Genomic DNA, 19,762 nt, shown 5'->3' with positions numbered 1-19,762 from the left:
TTGTTTGCCAAAAATGTCTTGTGTTTAGATAACTTATACCACCAACAGGCATCCCTACAATATCATCACAATATCAATATTGACGTATAATTCAGTTAAGCTATCTAGATATTTGATTTTGTCCATATTGCCCAGCCCTACTACTAATCGTATTATATAATGTATGAGCTGAAATGCAGCACAAATAAACCTGTCACAGGATGACAGGAAGAAATAAAACTTCTAGAAACTGTATTTAAGACATTTTAATGCACCTTGCTTTAAATTCAGGCAGTTTTTATTTTGCAGCCTCCTCTGTTATTTTGCAGTATCTGTGTATTTGGACATGGGTCAAAACTGCAGGGAGGGAACATGCACACAGGCACAAAGTGAATACAAAGTGAGACAGTCCACAAAAAACACAATAACAAGGAACTCCCTTACCAAATATCTCTCCGCCGCTGGCATATTCTGTTACTAGATAGATCATCCTCTCTGTTTCCATAACCTGAAGACACAGACAGACAGTAAGAGCCAGGATCAACTCCTAACAGGCTCACATCTACCAGTGGGTGGTGTAATGTGTGCCCTGTTAATTACATAGGAAATAACACAACTGACAATTCCTATAAGACTGACTACTGTGATTCCCTTTGATTGTTGCAGACAACACACAAGTATACCGCGTCTGACATACAAACAGACAGGAAAATTTAAACTGAACAAGCTGCCATATGTTAGTGCAGAGTTGAGTGTACAAATGTGGAGAATTAAAAAAAAAAAAAAAAAAAAAAAAAAAAAACAGTAAATCTTGTGAAGGTATTCTTACAATTTAAAAAAATATGCAGTAAAGTGATTTGACTATGTTTCAGTCCATGTGGGTGGCTTTAGATAAGATGCTAGAGAAGCGGTCTGCAGATGGGACTATTTAGTTTGAATCCCCATACGGCTGGAAAAGTCTGCGTGGGGAAAACAAATGAAATATGTAGTTAACAAAACTCTCCCTCTGCTCACAAAATACCACTGAGGCGCTCTTGGTCAAGGCACTTCACTGCGATCGAGTCGGACGAGTATCTCATCTTAGTATAGTTGTCATAATTATGATAATCTTGCTTTATATAGATAACGATATAATCCCAAACCAACAAACATCTGCCGAGCACAGTTAAACCCAAAAAATATAAATCTAACAATAGCAGGTAACATCACTCCCAGTTTAACCAACACACTTGTTCCTTTCCTACTGCCTACAGGGCCATGGGCCGCAGGTGTACCATGTGAGCACTGTGTTTTCAGTTGGTCTTGTGCACGCGCGTGTGTGTGTACCTGGTAGAGGCGGATGATATGGGGGTGCCTCAGCATTTTCATGATCTGCACTTCTCTGAAGATCTTTTTCAGGTTTTCATCATCCAGCTGCGTCTTGTCCACTATTTTGATAGCCACCTGGAGGCAGAGAGGAAGGGACGCAGGGCAAGATGAAGGGCGAAATAGTGAGGGAGGGAGAGAATGAGGCAGACAGGAGGAGGGAGTCAGAGGGACGTCAGGATGAAAAAGTAAGGACGGAGGAGGTGATGGTGGAAAAAGAGCAAGGGGTGAGCAGAGAAGACAGGAAGACAGGGGAAAACAAAGAAATCGTCTTATAAAACAATGAAAAATGTTTTAGTTTCACTGCTGATTGAGTGTATCCACAGGCAGCATTTACATTCAAGTCAGCCTTTTTAGTTTACACTTACAATTAGCGCGGCAGTACAATAAACTTTTTAAATCACCAAAAAAGGACAAGCAACAAAAAGTAAGTAATTCAAGGTCAGAGTTGTGTCCTCACAGTATTGCTGACCATGGAAAAATGACATCAAAAGGGAATTCATCAAACAAGAGTGAAGGTTTAGCAGATAGACACAAAAAGTCTAACAAAACTGGTATAACAACTCCTTCAACCAATCTGAGCCAACCACAAACTACCAGTCTAAAAAAATCATCTATGACAAAGCTTGATTGCTGGCTCCTCTTCAGATGATGAATACCAAGCTGTGTGTTGTCAAACATGGTGCTTTCATCGCTGAACTCCCGCGAGTTTGGCTAACCTGACCTAAGCTGTGACCTTTGACTGCCAGTATCACTGTTACGTAACTGTGGGGCCCTGGACAATGGGCCCGGCAGTGTGGACGCTGATGGTGTGTGACGGGAGCTTTGCTCTGCCACTTAGGAATGAGAGGACGCCTTTAATGACTAAATCAAGCGGAGCTAATGTTCTGGCAGAGCTGCCCAAAAACACTGCTTCTGCCAAAAATAGACAAGCGAGTGTATTGTGTCTGGGTGTGTGTGAAAAAATGAAAAGCATGCATTGTGTGTTAAGACACGTGCACACACACGCACACACTGCACCTCAGATGGACAACCATGTCACATAGTGTTGTGTGCCATTCCTAGCTGTCCTTTTCCTCTAACAGTAATGAAGAAGATGAGGCCATCTGAGGCCCGACCAGGCTGACTTCCTGTTGCAGACAGGAAGGGGAAGTGAGGGAGAAGGAAGAGGAGACTCCAGGGAGAAAGCAGAGCCAGGGATGTTACCATAACATTTAACCTGAACATGTGTGTGTGTGTGTGTGTGTGTGTGTGTGTGTGTGTGTGTGTGTGTGTGTGTACTTTCCCTTCAAGAGCAAACTATGAGAAAGGAGTATGTGTGTACTTGTGTGTACGTCCAGTCTTCCTTCCCAACATGTAGTCATGTACAGTTACATCAATATATCAGTTTGCTCATATTGGATATCGGTATGTCACTGTGTCAAGCCCCCAAAATGTGTGTGTTTACAAAAACAGCTGGATAAACAGTAGGCTTGGGCTGATATCCAAAAACACCAAATACTGCATTATGTAGGGCCATATACATTATTTTTAGGGCTTTGGGCAGTGGACCCCGCCCTACCCCCCTAGACCACCATCAAAAGCTGCAGGGCCATAACCAGATGAAAGCAGAATGATTATGTAAGACACATCCTCAGTACTGAGCCTAGTTATTTTGAGTTATTGTGAGTTAGCTATTACTTGTTTTGATGGCATTATTCTAAGAGACGTTTCAATTTAATATTTGTATCAACAGGTAGCTTTCTTACATGTTCAGTTTCTTTGAACATTTGATCTATTTGCTTCAATGGCCAAATGTATGAGAATTAATTCTTCATTTAAAAGGCAGTAAGGGATCCCAGTGATTCCCCAACCACTAGACAGATGAAAAACACAACTGGAGAGCTGCTAATCCACCTAAAAAAAATTACATTTGTACAATTGCAGTGGTGACTGTCCAAATGCCATTTCAAAATTATGGAGACACACTAACACCTCACAATTTTTTGGCACAAAAACAGTCACATTTACAGATTGAAATTCAGCACAAAATATCAAAAGAAACAGCTCAACTGCTGATGTTGTTTTCTCACACAATGCTGCATTGATTCTCTAGGCCTAGTATTGACATTGTTTATGCACTTTGTTTTCATATGATGTTATGACATCTACATTTTAGCGTATTGTGTTATGTCCACTGTACTAATTTGGTTTTAATGAAGTGGAATATGAATTGTGGATTAAGTTATTTTGACACAGTCGGTCACCTGGTTTATCATATAATCTGCTGTGCATTTTATTAGTCGACCCAGGTGTTATGTGGTAGGTTGTAGTTTCAGCTCTATTTACACATTTCCAGTCAATTCTGTAGAGTACTGTAATGTATTGTGATACCTTATATGTATTGTGTTGTATTGTGTATTGTATGCATATTGTACTGAGAGATACTGGCTAATACCCACCATAAATATCAGTGTTAGCATCTGCCTCCAAAAAGTTACATCAGTCAAAGCCTTGTTATGTATAGAGAAGCCTATGTGTGTGTTTGCAACGTGTCTCTCTGGTATTTTAGGACCCGGTAAACTATTCTCGGCACTGGCAGTTATCCAGTTGTGTAGATGTAATTGTTCCCCTCTGCATCATACAAAGCTATAGCTGGAGTGCAACAGGACATCTGGATCTCTCTCACACTCTCACACACACACACACACACACACACACACACACACACACACACACACAAACTCATAAACGTATACCGACGTCCAAGCAAACACGCATTATGCACACTCTGAGGACACAGAGTCCTTCTCCATGCAAATGTGTTCAAAATAGGGAAATTGGGATGAAATCACAGAGTGCGTGCCAAGCTATAAAACCTAGTGCCAGGGAGTTTGGATTGATGGCCAGATGACAAGATAGGGACACAGAGGCACAGCTGGGGCAGATGGGAGTCAACTGGCACAACACAGCAGAGGAGATTTCCAGCCTTAAATAGCAGATCGCTGGTCACTGGTCATTGATCAGTGATGACTCAATTAGTAAAGCATAGCAGTAACATGGCTAGCGTTTGACATTTGGCAGTCCAGCTGTCAACAGACTAAAATAGCAAGGCGTGCCAACATTGCCATGCTAAAGCTAGCAGGTTAGCTGTGCTCCACAGGCACCAAGATGAGGGGTGTGTGTCTCCAGGATCGAGCCGTTGAAGGAACTGCCATGAACCGTGTTGAATCCGGCTTCAGCTCCAAACGAGGTACAGTAAATGTGCTGTGACAGAGTGTGTGTATGCTAGCCGCCTCGGGGTGTCCTGTCTGCCTGGCACTGCCTTCCATGACTCTGGAATTTTCCGTTGAAATATCTGGGTTCACGCGCGTGGGCACGCACACACACTCCTGAGAGGCCGGCTCCGCTGAGCTGAAGTGTCACATAGCCTCCCCGATCACAAGACAGTGACCTCAACACAGCACCACGCCAAAGCAGCTGATGCCTAGCAGAGGAGTCTTGACAAACATTTACTGTACAAAACACACACACACACACACACACACACACACACACACACACACACACACACACACACACACACACACACACACACACACACACACACACACACACACACACACACACACACACACACACACACACACACACACACACACACACACACACACACACACACACACACACCTCGCTTACATGAGAACCAGCAGGGACAAGTTCAAAAATGATCTAAACAATATATTCATTGATATTAGGGTTCTTCCTGTAATGTGAAACATTGGGGGGGGTTAAATGTAACTTTGAGCTGCTTGCAAATTTTTTGAAAACTGAATTTAAACCAGTTCAAAACTTTTACTTGCATAAAAGCCGATTAAATCAAGTGTTGGGTTGTACAGTTATCTGGGCGTTGTGAGTCTACATGGTGGTAAAATATCCTCATTAGTTGTTCTGTGCTACTCTGGGGTGGTAAGTACTGCACTGTACTGACTACTGTATTTCTATCTCTCGATTCACTTCCACGGTGCCTAAAAACAGGTCCCAAAATAACATTTTAGCACATAAAAGAAAATGAATCGAGAAAATTGTGCCAATATAAAAAAATAGCAGGTCCCGGTACCCATTTTTTGAGGAAATTTAAGAGCTTTTTTCATGTTATTTTCCTATTTGAATTGTAAAGTAGGTCCTGCAGGCAGCATCTGCAGGACACTTCTGCGTAGAAGCCTTGTGACAGGAAGAGACAAACAGATAGCATTTTCAAAAATAATTGTAATTGCTCAAATAAAATCTTGGGTACGCGGACTTGTGCTAAAAGTGTGATTTTTTAATTTCTGTGTTATCAGCCCAGTGGGGGACAGAGCAACTAATGAGAATATTTCTCCACCATGTGGATTCCTAATCATGCCCAGAGGGACTACATGATCCAACACTCTACTAAAGTTAAAGTTTGTTTTAAACAGAGGTACAACAGTGTGCCATGGTGCAGAAAAATCTCCCACCCACAGAGGGCAGATGTCATTCTAGTGACAAAAGAAGAAGCCAGGTGGAGACACAGGTGGCAGACGGAGTGAGCCCAAGTGAAGGTGCATTGTGGACAACAAGAAGCATCCAAACTTCTTTCAGCCTTTGAAGAAACAACAAGAGGTGAATGATGGCAAAGAGCTTACATAATGTGTGTGGTGTTCACAGCATCTGTAATGCTACTCGCGGGAATCTCTCTAGCCAGTAGGAAGCTACTGGAGAAAATAGACTCACCAAACTGAGGCACAACATCTGAGCCATCAACTTCAGTTACTATCTCACAAAGCTCAAGGTTTCATTAAAATTATCACTTGTCACTTGACAGTCCATTTGGGCCTATTCGCACCTTGTAACTGACTACTTTGTTTTATGCATGCTCTAATTATAAAAATCTATAGTTTAGTCTATAGTCAATTATACAAGGAATTTTTGGGTGATAAAAAGATTTTGTACATGTCACATTTAGTAGTTTGGTTTAACACCGAAAAGGTCTTTATCTCAACAACAACAAAAAGAAGTACATATCCCAAATCTAATTACACATGACTTGCAATGCAATGTGATTGAGGAAATGTTGTGACTAAACATATACAGCAGTAAATAGGTTAATGGATCAGTGATGATGAATCAATGATAAATCAGTTGTCTACTGGATCTGTTATGACACACATTGAAGAATTCCCAGGTGAGCGCCGGCCTTAACCTAACAGTACAACAGCTGACCTACTGTATAGAGGCTAGCAGCACTGAGATTATTGGGAACTTGTAAGGAGCTTATACACAAGCTGATACACACAATGACAAAGCGGAGCGAGGAGCAAAATGTCCTCCTGTATGACAATACACCGACACCAAAAGGCTTGGGCAGGATAAGGAAGACATTACTGTGACATACAGTGACATTACTATGTCCTAATTCAATGGGATAGGCTACATTACCGCAAGAAAACAAGTTACTTGGTGTCCCTGGTTCCGTTTTCGGTGATATCATGTTGTACAGAATTGTAGGTCGTTTTCTACTGTTGTTAGCATCATGGCATTTGAAATGTGCTGATGTGTAAAGAACTCAGGCAAACTCAACACCTTTAAATTGAACAAACTGATAAAACTGTTTGCCCAAGGCACCTGACAATTACTTACCGTTTGTTTAAACTTAAATATACACCTGGCACACAAATACATGATGGGGCTGTTTCAGATACCATCAATGAATATGATCCATTTGCAAAACAAACAACGAGGATCATTTGCTGTGTTGTTTTATTTTATTTTTTTTCATATATATATGCATTCAAGTTATTATCACAGTAGGACATTGGGTGAGGCATGGAAAATTTACAAGCATGACATAAGAATGCATGCCACGTGGGATTTAAGTGGTTGACGAGCTGGTGGTAATTAAAAATGTCCTCATCAAATATGTCTTGTATGCCATGCTGGTCCCATAAACCCAATCAGTTCTCAAATACAGCAACTGCAAAGTAACACAAGAAAGTCAGAGTACGACAGAGGCAGTGGCATTATTACTCATTGCACACATTGTAACTGCTAAGAAAATCCATAATTTAAACATACTGTTGACCCAAACCACAAGGGAGACAACTGGGACAACTGGTACATACGTCTAGATATGTGTCCAAATTTTTTTGACCATAAAGGGTACTTGCTATAGAACTAGCACAGAATATAGGTAAAGCCGTGCAATATGGCGATACATATCATAGGACAGGAGAAAAATATCTATCATGACATTTTTGTCTATGCTTTCTATCGCTGTTGTCACAAAAGTCACTTCAAAGCTGTAGTTTACGTCATTAAGCCTGCTCTCCCTGTTGTCTTGAATGCTACACGTGGACTCAATTAACAAACAAACAGAGTCGCGTGTGACACAGAATGAAACTCCCTGCAACACTCCGATATTCTCAACCAAGATAAGAGGAACCTGTACCTAAAAAACAGAGTCTGTTGCTTGGACGTGGTTTAGATAGAAGAGATCTGGCACTGAGCAGAAAATGGTACTTTGCAAAGTGCGCTGCAGACTGCTTCCCATGTCAAACTCCAACGCAACAAACCTCTTCTACCACTTACAAAAGAAACATGACAGGCAACACAGGCAGAGCCGAAAGATGTGATCCAATGGAAAAGCAATTACTTGTTGCTTTTCCATAGTGGTCATTTTGTATAGACATTTTTTTAGTCAAATTTATAGAAAACGTACTATATTGTGAAATATACTGTTATCAAGATATGAAATGATTCCATATCATGTCCATAATGCACAGCCCTGATACAGAACCAGAAAACAAGCCAAACTGCAGAACCGAAAGCATCTTCAGCCCTCCAATTAAAAAAAAAAAAAAAAAATCCTTGAATTGATCAGCTGAGTCCAAGCAATCCTCACTTAGATTGGCCGTGGCAATTTCTATTATTGTAGCTTTAATGTGAACTGTGCAACCTATCACAGATAAACCATGCTTCACACTGACATGCTCTTTTAAAGATTATTAAAAATGTGTTCAACTGAATTTGCCTCAATAAGCAAATGAGCAAGTAAGGATGACTGAGCGGGTAAAGAATGAGGCAACAGAAGAATGAATGAATCAAATCGAGTCCTGAATTATAACAGTTTGGAAACACACAGTAAATATCTCTTGTCCATGACTAATAGATTCCAACACACAACAGCCACTTTCACAATTTTCACCAGCCAATTAGACTGATGATTAATTGATAGCTTGAAATGATGGCAGGGTACCTGTCAAAGAGACTGATCAAACTAGACAAAACTCAGTAGCCAGAGCCAAAATTCATCAGTATTTGACTTGTGGCTGGTGTCATTTTCATCCATGGTGACAGGACACAAGGAGATCTATGACAAGAAGGGGAAGTCTTTCATCCAACAACAACAAGGGCTGTGGTTTCTCCAAAACATCTCAGAGCAAACATCATTTCTGTCCACTTGAGTGGCACCACCCATACTGGTTCCTCTGTTTTTGTTTTTTCTGGAGACATCTTCAGTGCTAAGTGCTCAATGCTGTGGTGTCGTTGCACCACTTGTCAGTCAAGCTGTGGTCAGTGCTGTGACGTCTTTTTCCTTGCATTTTCTCTTGATGAAGTTTGAGTCTCTGTAAGTACTATGCTTTTTTTCCCCTCTCTATTCAGCCATGTGGCTATCATTGCTCATGTTAATTACCCGGTTCTTCGTCTATTTATTTAAGCAATCCGCTGCTGCTGGAAACATCACACATCATTTCCTGTGTGCCAGAGGATTTTTTTCCTGTAAAGACCAACCAGCCAGCAGGTGTTCCAAGCAGAAAATGTAGGAGCTTTCATGACAGGTTGAATCAGTGTTGATTTATATTAAATCAGTGATATATATATGATATATAAAACTGAAGCCAGCATCAGTTTCAGCAGTGAAAAACTAGCACAAAACCATAATTAAATGTAGATAAAAACAAATATTTTGCCCTGTAACGATTCATAGCCGTGTCTAATTTCCAGTTTGGGAAGGATTAAAGATCAAATTATATAGCTACAGCTATGCATTAACATTTTAGTTAAAAATTGGGGATTTTTTTTTTTTTCATCAAAACATTTGTAATGCAGTCAGTGATTATAAGTGCCTGATGTAGTCTTACTTGTAGACAGTTTTATTTACATTCAAAATGAAGCCTAATAAACATGTTGAATAAACTTCCTACTTCATTTTCATAGCCTTACTTTGGAATATTTTGAAAGTTGAACTGTTTACATCAGTGAGTGTAATATGTGCCCCCATGCTCACGGTGTGCTGGAACAACATGTTATGTAAACAAAACCTGTTTTTTCTGGTGTGCACTGTAACGCCACTAGCAGTCATAACCTACACTGTGTTGAGTACCTTTAATCCAAATTTTCCCTGACTAGGTAATGATGCCGCAAAATCAATTCCAGCAGTGAAACTACAAATGCAAGCAGACATCTGTGTACTTCAATAACCATAGGAATCAGCTTTGGCTTGCAAAAATAATTATGTTGACAATGTGGGTCCCACATTTTCATAATATTTACTTAAGTCAGATTCTATACATTGAATGGCACATCCCTAATGAGACTAATCAAGGCTACATGATTAGCCTCATTCCAAAATCCTCAAGATGTCATTGCAAAAAAAAAAAAAAAAAAGCTGTTTTGTCAAGAAATAAGATTTCACAGTGTAATATTTTGTCCATATAGCTAGCCTTCCTTAGAAATCTCCATTATTTGCTTCCAATGTATCCATCCATGAGTCCCATAATGAGGACAATCCTAAACACAGGATTGGGTGCATGATTTAACATCTACAGCAGGAAGCTGGGGTGATTGAGTGCATCTAGGATGTGCATACTCATCTGTTTACATACACACACAGTGGCGTGGTGATATAATGAATGAGGTTAGCCTTCATCAACAAGTGACATAGATTAAATTATCCACAGGGGTGTAATGCCTGAGGTTAACACACAGCAGCATGCAATGGACTTTAATACACAAACACACATACATACACTCACATGCTGTGATCGAAACGATGGCATCATTGCTATCAGAAGCTTGGCTTGGTATTTATAATAGCTCAACTACCTAGAAGCTGCAAAGCCAATTGTGTGTGTGTGTGTGTGTGTGTGTGTGTGTGTGTGTGTGTGTGTGTGTGTGTATGTGTGTGTGTGTGTGTGTGAGAGAGAGAGAGAGAGAGAGAGAGAGAGAGAGAGAGAGAGAGAGACATAGTCATCACATCACATGCGGTCACACAACATAAAGTCAGAGCAGGTCAGCACAAGTTGTACCACTGTATGACTGTATTATGAGCACATGCATGCACACGCACGCACGCGCGCGCACACACACACACACACACACACACACACGCACACTCACACATGAAAACCGATGAAAACGTACAGCCATTATGAGTCAGCATAATGCCTCTCAGAGATGTTCTTCTTGTGTGTTTGGTGCTTGTGTGAGTGTGTGCAAGTGTGGTAATGACTCAGTTGAGTGTGTCTCAGAGTATGCGTACTACTAAGGCTGGGGACATACTACACAACTGAACAGACGGTGAAAAAAGAAATTGGACATCACACACTTAACGGCTGCCATTTACTTTTTTTCGCAGGGGGGTGTTTTTTTTTTCTTTGTGTAGTGGAGACACACACACTTAACACTCAGTCAGATTTGGTGAAAATGCACACACTTGATGACCAGCTGGATCTGTGTGGATCTGGGGACTTGACTACCAGTTGGGTCTGAAGATCACTACTTCACACCACACAACACAAACGAGGAGGTGCAGCATTTTTCCTTCCAGACTTCCTGTACTGGTTTTCCTTTGTTTCGCACTCAGCTCTTGTTGGCTATCACTGGTCTTCTGCTCAGATGTGAGCACCTCACACTACTGAAGTAAAGCAAGACTGGCCCAGACTCCGGCCGTAGATCATGAGTCCTTCACCCACACAGACACTACAGGATTATCTGTGGCTGTCCCATCATCTTGCCAAGCTAGAAAGGTGAAAATCAGAAAATGCAAAATCATCTGATGCAAAATCATGGCTGTAGTGTGTTGCAATAGTGTGCCCTGAGTCACAGTAGCAGCCAATTAAGTACTAAACTCTTGAAAAAAATCAGGGCTATGCCTACAGCAGCTTTCCCAGTGCAAGCAAAGAATATGTCAGAGATTAGCGAAGACCCCAGCCCGTCCAGGATGCTGAGAAGAGACACCCCAAATTCATCTGAAGGATTTTGCACAATAATACAGAGCATCCTCATGACAGACACTGAGATCAGTGAAGTTCAGGTCAGCCCCATTCAAAATGACAGCAGGGAGGGGACTACCATCATCGCTATGGTAACCAGAAAGACTTCAATGGAGGGACCTCTCGAGAGCCTTGACAACACACTGTCGCCATTGACAACAAGCGATACCGTTGATGATAACAGCACACACAAAATTGTGGCGTATGCTGGTATGTCCTCATCCTACACAGTTGGGGCCACCTAATGATTTTCACAGGGGGGCATGTGGGGGCACAGCACATACCACCGGCTTAAATATGGCAGCTGAGGCGGTTTTACGGAGGATGAAGTGGGATCATACTGATGAAACCTACTGCCAGTCCTCTGTGATGTCTTGTAGCACACACACAAACAAACAGCCGCAGTCTGGACAATGTTCTTCTCTTGTGAGGCTGGCTGGCTGCAGATTCTCACTAGAGAGAAGGCAGCAGAAGACTAGGGGGCAAGAAGACTAGCCAAGCAGAAACACAGCCTTTGTCACATTATTCATCCAAATGAAATCACGGCAGTGTGTGTCTGGGAGAAACAGAGAGAATGTTGTGTGTAAGAGAGCCGTGCATGAGTGTATGCGCGAGTGACTGTGAGTGAGTGAAATTGTTATACAGTACATTAGGCCTGTTATCTAAAATTGGCCATTCTGCCTTCCTCCTCCTCCTCCTCCTCCTCCTCTTCATCATCTCTTCTTCTCTTGTCTAAAAAGTCAGGCAGAGAAGAGGAGAGACAGGCCTGCTTCCCTGCAGACAGACAGGTCAGGGCACGCCACACAGCACCGTCTTTTCCCAATCATGCTCACCTCACTGTGGGCACGACAAGACTGAAGCTTATGTGTGAGAGTGTGTGTGTGTCTGTACTTCAACTTGAGTGAGGTCATACAGGGACGCTGGCGGGATCTCCTTTCAAGCCCCTTTCACTGTAGGTGTGTGCTCTCACACAAACACCTGATGACAGTCCTACACCTATGCTCCACCGCAGTGGGCCGATTAGACAGGACAAACACTCACAAATAAAGTATCCTGTTAAAATATCCACTCACAAATGCTGAAAAGACTGTCTGGCTACCTGAGTGACTGATGGCAGGGAGACTGATAGAAAAAAAAGACACAAAAGAAGATCTTGAGTATCATTAATGACTAGTTTAACTGTTTACATATTAAGGCTAGATAAGGCTTAGTTTATGTGTTCAACTATTTACTCTGTGAATAATCTGGAAGACTTAGGCTAATCGTTCCATATGATCTCAGAATGGATACGAGTCTATCAACATTTTGTATCATTATCAGCATTGACCATCTACCCAAAGGCAAGTGGTGAGAAGCTAAAAGCAGGAATGTTTTACATACATGACAATGGGCATTTTCAAAGACGGAATGCTTAGATTTTACTGATAAACCAAAAAAAAAAAAAAAAAAGAAAAGAAAGAAAAAAAAATTTATTGGTAGAAAATGTATTTCATTCAATAATAGCTGTAGAAAAGGCTACGCAGCTGTGCCAACCTTTAAGGTGGGCAGGATGTGAAATACCATCTGGAGCGATGCAAATGCAAACACAAGGCCAAAGGAGGCCTAATTGATAGCTTATCAAATTGCAATGTGTGGCTATCAGGTCCGCAACCACAAAACGGTCTCAGGCTACAGACAAATTAATCTCTAAACACCTCAGCTGTCTATGTGAGACAGAGAAGAAGCAACAAGTCTATATGTCTAAACTTTTTTTTTACCTGCTTCTGTAATACTTTTCCAAATTTTACAATAATTTCAGGCTCTAGATAACTTTCTCTTGTTTTCAAGACCATTAAGTCTAGCTGATGTGCTTCTGCAACATTAATTCAGAAACAGGCTTGAAAGGGGGGAACTGTATATGGAAAAACAGCATTAATTTTAACTGAGTTACAGCCACTTGGAACACAGAAAGTCCTGCCTAAGGAATTCGTGCAGACATCACAGTTTACAGCTATAGTGTGCATGAACAAATGTTTTATACTGTAGCACAGTACTTAAAAAGAATATGTCCTTTGACACTATTTGATTAAATTCTCCCTTTTTGATAACTTCCACAGTGAAGTGATGTCTCTGAATTAGTGATCAAGGCTACAGTTCAACTGAGGCTAAACATATTACACTGTATGATACAGCTGATCTACGGTGGCCAAGTGACCTGACACCACAGCTGGCAGAAATAACTTATATCAAATGGTCAGTGTCTACTCTGAATGACAATATCAACAATATCAAATTTATAACATACAGCCAGCAAAAGGTTAAGCTAGGAGCCTGCAGATTTTTACAAGACTCGAGTCATGCGCATTTGTCGACATGTGCATCCTGCAATGAGTGTCTCATACAGAAAGGGTTCTGTGGTTTACATCTTTTGTAGAGATTAAAAAGAAGAGGCAGGGGGGAATCAACTCTTGCCGGTCCATTTATCAACAATAACCAACAACATCTAGTTCAAAGTCCTGCAGCAAACAAGCTTTAGACCTCCAATAAGGAAGACTTGTTTATAGTTTAAATCAGACCTAAAAGTATAACAAAACAATATTTTCCTTTGTTACAACTGAATGGTTGTGATCAGCAACGAACAATATGGAGACACTGAATAATGAACTTCATTGACTGCAGAATGAACTCATCACACCTCTGTTGCCAATGTGGTAATCACGCCAGTGGTAAAGTGCAACCAAACTGACTCGATCACGCTGTCTGGGTGAGTATCAAAAGTCATGCTTTGACGTCTACTAGCTGACCTTTGTCTAGGAGAGATGCACTTTCACTATTACAACATCCAGTAGCAGCGTGTTAGCTATCAGCCTCTGAATGTGTGTGTGTGTGTGTGTGCATGCACATGCACCAACAGTCTTCCCTTGCATGTGGCAAAAAACACAAATGAGATGACTTGATATATGTTGAAAAAACATAAATAAAACCTTTGATGGAAACGGTTGGTGTTTTAGATTTGACAAAGCCCAAAAAGAGCGAATGAGGCCTAGAAGGAGACAGTTCCTTTATGGGCCTCTCTGCTACCAAGCATACATATCAGAGTCCCCTTCTGTGTGACTGCACTGCAGAATATCATCCAGCTCCATCTAACAATGGAGAGAGTTGCTAGGCTATTTTTGACTAGTCAGCATTTATCATCGGATCGTTGTAAAAGCTAGGCCATAAAGCGAGACTCTGTAGCATATTTCATATGATGACTGAACACCATATATATCCATATTCATATCCATACAGGCTTCCTGTAAAAGCAGACCCCTGTTGTTCTGATATTCATGAGCAACTGGGGATGCTGAAATCGCTGCGCTAGTTGGTGAAAATCATGAGCCGACTGTTCTGTCAGTGACCAACATCAGCAGACAACAAGGCCTCCCTTTCATTCTCCCAGCCCCTCTTCCGCTGTCTTTTTGTCCTTCGCCCATCTCTCACTCTGTTTCAGCCAGCCCGTCACAACCACACATACATGCAGGCATGAATATGCACACACAACACACACACACACTCAAGGAGAGCCTGTACCCAGCTCACCAGTCTGTCGCCATCACTTTCCCGTACATTTGTATTGGTCTGCTAGATACTGGCATTCCCCCCACCCACTCCTTTAACTAGTTGATCTGTAAATGATTGGGTGTTCCAGTCAATACAGCTCCAAAGTCCTTCAAAAAACACCTCTACCAGGTTGAGAGATGCCCCATGGCACTTAATCACCAAAGTTTATTATGGCCTCTCAGGCCACCATGACACTAAATGGAAGGTTTACTGGGGTATGTGGTGCAAAGCAGCCAAATGACCTGTGTCTAGCTGTCTGTGTGTGTATGTCAACAAACAGACAGAGGTGGAGCCATCACTCTGACACCTGGTGCACCTTTACTTGTGCCATTAGTCACTGGGTCCAAAACAAAAAGTTCTCGAGGAGCAGTTTATGCATCCACGCTCTAGCTACTTTTGTTTACTGTGACTGCTCAGCTCTGCACCCATGATATGTGATGTGTGTACTGGCCACAATAAAGTCCTATCATCAGAGGGCTAATTCTCACGTTGTGTGCTATTACAGCTGTGAAGGTAGAGAAGTAACTCTCAAACAGATCACAGGTATTCCACAAAGCAGGATTTGCAAGTTAGCCATATGACTTTCAAAAGTGTTACTGAGTATCTTCTGAGATTTTGTCTACTGTCAGCAACCATCATCAGAGATGACTGGATCACCATCCTAAACCTACCATACAGCCTTTGTTTAACAAATTCAAATCACTATCACCAGGATATAGAATACTCTTTTAAACTTTTATCTGGTTAACTGTCTAATCCTGGTTTGTGGAATACCCTCCAGGCAGCAAACTGGCAAACAAATCCCCAAATCCTACTATTACTGCCATTTTCAAATGCTGAAACACACAACTGAGATGCCCCAACCTACTCCACCATTTGGCACTTCTAGGATAATCCCACTGTGCCAGCCAGGCCAATACAGTTTACGCATGTGGAGTGACAGCAAACACGGCCAGACCTCGCTCAGCTGAAGCATCAAAACAGTGAGACATCTGATGTCGCATGTCAGCAAAAAAGGAAAACACAACCCGGAAAACTTTGTAAATCCCTTTCCTTTGTCTCCCATTTCATGTGCCTAATCTTCTGCTCATCACAAAACAAACACACCTGACTAGAAAGGACTGGGGTGCAATGTGAAAAACCATGAACTGAGGTAATGTGGAACACAGGGTGGAATTGTGACAAATACCAACGCAACACACAACTACAAATGAAGAGCGATGGTGTGTATTGGACTGTTTTGCATGAATATCATCTATTGATAACAGTTTCATAGCGTCAGATGGTTAATATGTCAATCCACAAGCATAAACTGCTAACACACACCCACTCTATGCAAACACATCTATGCACACTCAAAGTATACTTTGTCATAGTATGATGGCACTAATTTTATCCTCTAACTGTATCTTGGCCAGGTAGGCTGTATGGAAATGTAATCTAAATAATGGCACGAGAAAAAAAGCCACCGGCACATAAACTGACAGACCAGTTTGGCATATATCAATAGTCACACGACAACAAAAGAAACTGATCATATCACCAGCAAGGCATAGGCTTTTTTTTTCCCAAATGACAATGATAAATGTATAGTCATTTGTTCCTTTTAATCATTCCTCCCACAGCTTAAGTCCAAATGCATTGTCTTTTGGCTCTTCTGTGCTTGGTTTTTACCTTGTTTTTCCGAGGCCACTACTGCATTTGACAAAAAGCTACAACAGCCTATACGTCGGCGACCTAGAGCGATTACATTTGGCTGTGGTTGTCGTTATTGGGGAGCCTCTAACCTGGCGTGTTGGCTCGTGTCTGATAGATATATGAAACTAGCCAAATAGCTAATTAGCCACTAAGCTAAGCTAGCTAACATTAGCTTCGTTACTCAATCGGAACCCCCTCTCTCCTCTTTTTCATCTCCGTCAGTACCCTTCTCTCCGTCCTCTGCGCTATGCCTCACATCAACCTCAGGCCTTTCTGGCTTTCCACTGGTATGGCTAAGCCAACATTCTTGACTAAGAGTGGTCTTGTGAAATATATGTCTGGAATGAGTGGTTGGAATTGGTGCCCCGTGTCGAGTGGACACCCCCGCACCGAGCGGCAGTGTCATCGGAGCGGGCTGGCCGCTGTGTCTCCGGAGCCTGAAGGCCCTAGCGTCATCCCGGGCAGATGACTGAAGGGCTGGCGCTACGGTCGAAACACTTGGAAACCGAACGATGACAACCTGTAATTGATCACCTCGAGTGGCTGCACATCAGTTGTCTTACCTTTGCTTTGGTAATGATGTGTGTGGCTAGTTTAACAACCGCGAAATTTCCCTTGCCGATGGTCCGCTCGATTTCGTAGTAGCCCACTCGGGCTGGGGGGGGCCTGGTGGCTGAGGGGTGGCCAGGATTGGTGATGCACCCGGCGGCCGGGGTGTTTCGACTGGAGTGGCTGATCCCGGAGGATGGCTGCGCTCTGTTCTGAGAGCCCATGCCCGTGTGGGTCGGTCGGGTAGAGTGCGTGATCCCGGCCGCAGCGGACCCAGCTGCACCTCCGCTTGACACGGCCGCCATCTTCTCGCCTCTCTGCGGGAACAACAAGCAGCCTTGCGCAGCGCGCATCGCGGGCACGCCCCCGCCCTGCGTCATTTTACGTGGAACGCTCCTCCGCAGCGCCCTCTCTAGGTTGTAACCATGGCAACGATAAGCGTAACAAATGACTTCATCCACAGAAACGTATTGTGGTTGCCTTGGCGACACAGAAGTGCGCATTATCACTCCGGTTCCCATGATTCGGTTATTCCTCACAAACTGCCGCACTGTGTATGATAAGACACTTTGATGAGGTTTTAAAGGTACATCGACATGACTTTGAAGCTCAATTTCAAACCACAGAGATGAAAGCCGGGTGATGTGTAGACAGACATGTTCAAGTCAGTTTCACTACAGCAGTGGTCGGATACGCACGGCTGATATTGTGATTATTTAGAATATAGATTATGGTCAGAGATTAGGATTTCCAGGTGTCCAATCGGAAATGCCATTAAAAGGCAAAGGGATGACACGGCTGGCCATTTTTAATTGTAATGCTTTGTTTTCAGCCCCTTTATTACTGCTGCTGATTGGCTGCACCGTCCTGCACAATCTGTGATGAGGAGGCTGTGAGGATCAGTGAACACGCTGACATGGACAGCGGCGACATTATTGCGCCTTGCCGGTTCACTTCCACATACTCCAAGAGGGGAGCACCGCACACAGGCCACATCATGAAGTCAGGTGGAGGCAGATTGAAAATCATTTGTGCGCGCTCTCTCTCAGCGCGCTCTGTGTGTGTGTGTGTGTGTGTGTGTGTGTGTGTGTGTGTGCGTGCGTGCGTGCGTGCGTGCGTGCGTGCGTGCGCGTGCGTGCGTGCGTGCGTGTGTGTGTGGTAAGAAAAGAGGCAGAAAGGATAAAATGAACTGTAAACTGACTGACTTCAACGGTGCTGACGCACTAGTCCCTGGAGAAATGCTACTGGAATATGGGATAGATTTCTCATTAGGGGTAATTGTATTGTAGACAGCGCCACTCCACGGTGAAGAAAAGACACTGCATGCTATTACCTTGTAGTCCTGAGACCATGTAGGTATGTATATACATATAAAAAAACAAATTAGTGTTATGTAGTGTTATGTACACACACACACACACACACACACACACACACACACACACACACACACACACACACAAACACTTTGTATGAGAAATCAGGCTCTGTCAGAAAGTTGCTGTGGCTTCATGAAAAATAAACAGTAATGTAGTTTTTTTCTGGGCAGAACTGTTTTTGTGTCCGTCAGGAATGCCCACCATTTCCCCGGGAGTCCACCTGTTGGTGTGTGATAACATTTCGAAATGTTGACGCTCTCTGCATTGAACAGAAGTTTGTCAACAGGACCAAATTTGTCTCATTTCAACCCAATCTGAGGCCAAACCATTTCAGACAGGATAAAGGCGTAAGGCTATAAAAGTGAAATGGGTGGCTCCACGGTGAATTGAAAGTGAGGTGAATTGAAAGAACTTTATTTTTTTCAGTTTCGATTCTCCATCTTTGTCTTGTGACTCTCTGCACCTTTGGTCTGACGCTGCAGCCGCATGGGAAACATAGCTCATGTTTTTATGATCAGGTTGGAGCTGATGCTGCCTTTGAGGACTCTTCGGAAGCTCAAAAATAGTTTATGGTGGCTTGTGTCTAATTTTTACACTGATTCGGCCTGCAGAACTATTTTGCGCCGCAGTGGCAGAATGAGGAGGAGCACGTGCATTATAAATGTGGCCATTTTTTTTAAGTCAGTAGGCTGAAATGAGTTTAATAAAATTGACTACATCACTGTTACGCACAATCATTCAAGTGTTGCTCATCGTGTCACATCTTGGCTCTAAGATATCATAGAAAATGATCACAAAAATTGGAGTCAAAAGTTAAAGTGACTGACTTGATGAAACTTTTTATCCTGCTTCATAAACAATTAAGTAGCTGACAGCAGCTGAGTCCCTCTCTCTGGTGTGTGAATTAGCAAAAATAAATAAATGTGAAGTTTCGTT

The 19,762-nt window shown here is 42.4% G+C and overlaps 1 protein-coding gene across 3 annotated transcripts in view; it reads right to left on the bottom strand.

The window, feature by feature from the left end:
• The window catches only part of sik3 (SIK family kinase 3), a 47,121-nt gene extending 29,357 nt beyond the window's left edge, over positions 1–17,764 (bottom strand). For all 3 annotated transcript variants that reach the window (XM_030066520.1, XM_030066523.1, XM_030066522.1), the window contains exons 1-3: positions 17,462–17,764; positions 1,306–1,422; positions 424–487 (exon numbers count right to left, since the gene is read on the bottom strand). In XM_030066520.1, coding sequence (XP_029922380.1) covers positions 424–487; positions 1,306–1,422; positions 17,462–17,752 — 472 coding nt within the window. In that variant the 5' untranslated portion in view covers positions 17,753–17,764. The remainder of the gene's footprint in view (positions 1–423; positions 488–1,305; positions 1,423–17,461) is intronic.
• Between the last annotated feature and the right edge of the window lie 1,998 nt (positions 17,765–19,762).

This window comes from Myripristis murdjan, chromosome 13 (assembly GCF_902150065.1).
Source record: "Myripristis murdjan chromosome 13, fMyrMur1.1, whole genome shotgun sequence".
In the NCBI taxonomy this organism is placed as follows: Eukaryota; Metazoa; Chordata; class Actinopteri; order Holocentriformes; family Holocentridae; genus Myripristis; species Myripristis murdjan.
Note: the sequence above shows the minus strand (reverse complement) of the source record. Positions and strands in the feature narration are given on the sequence as shown.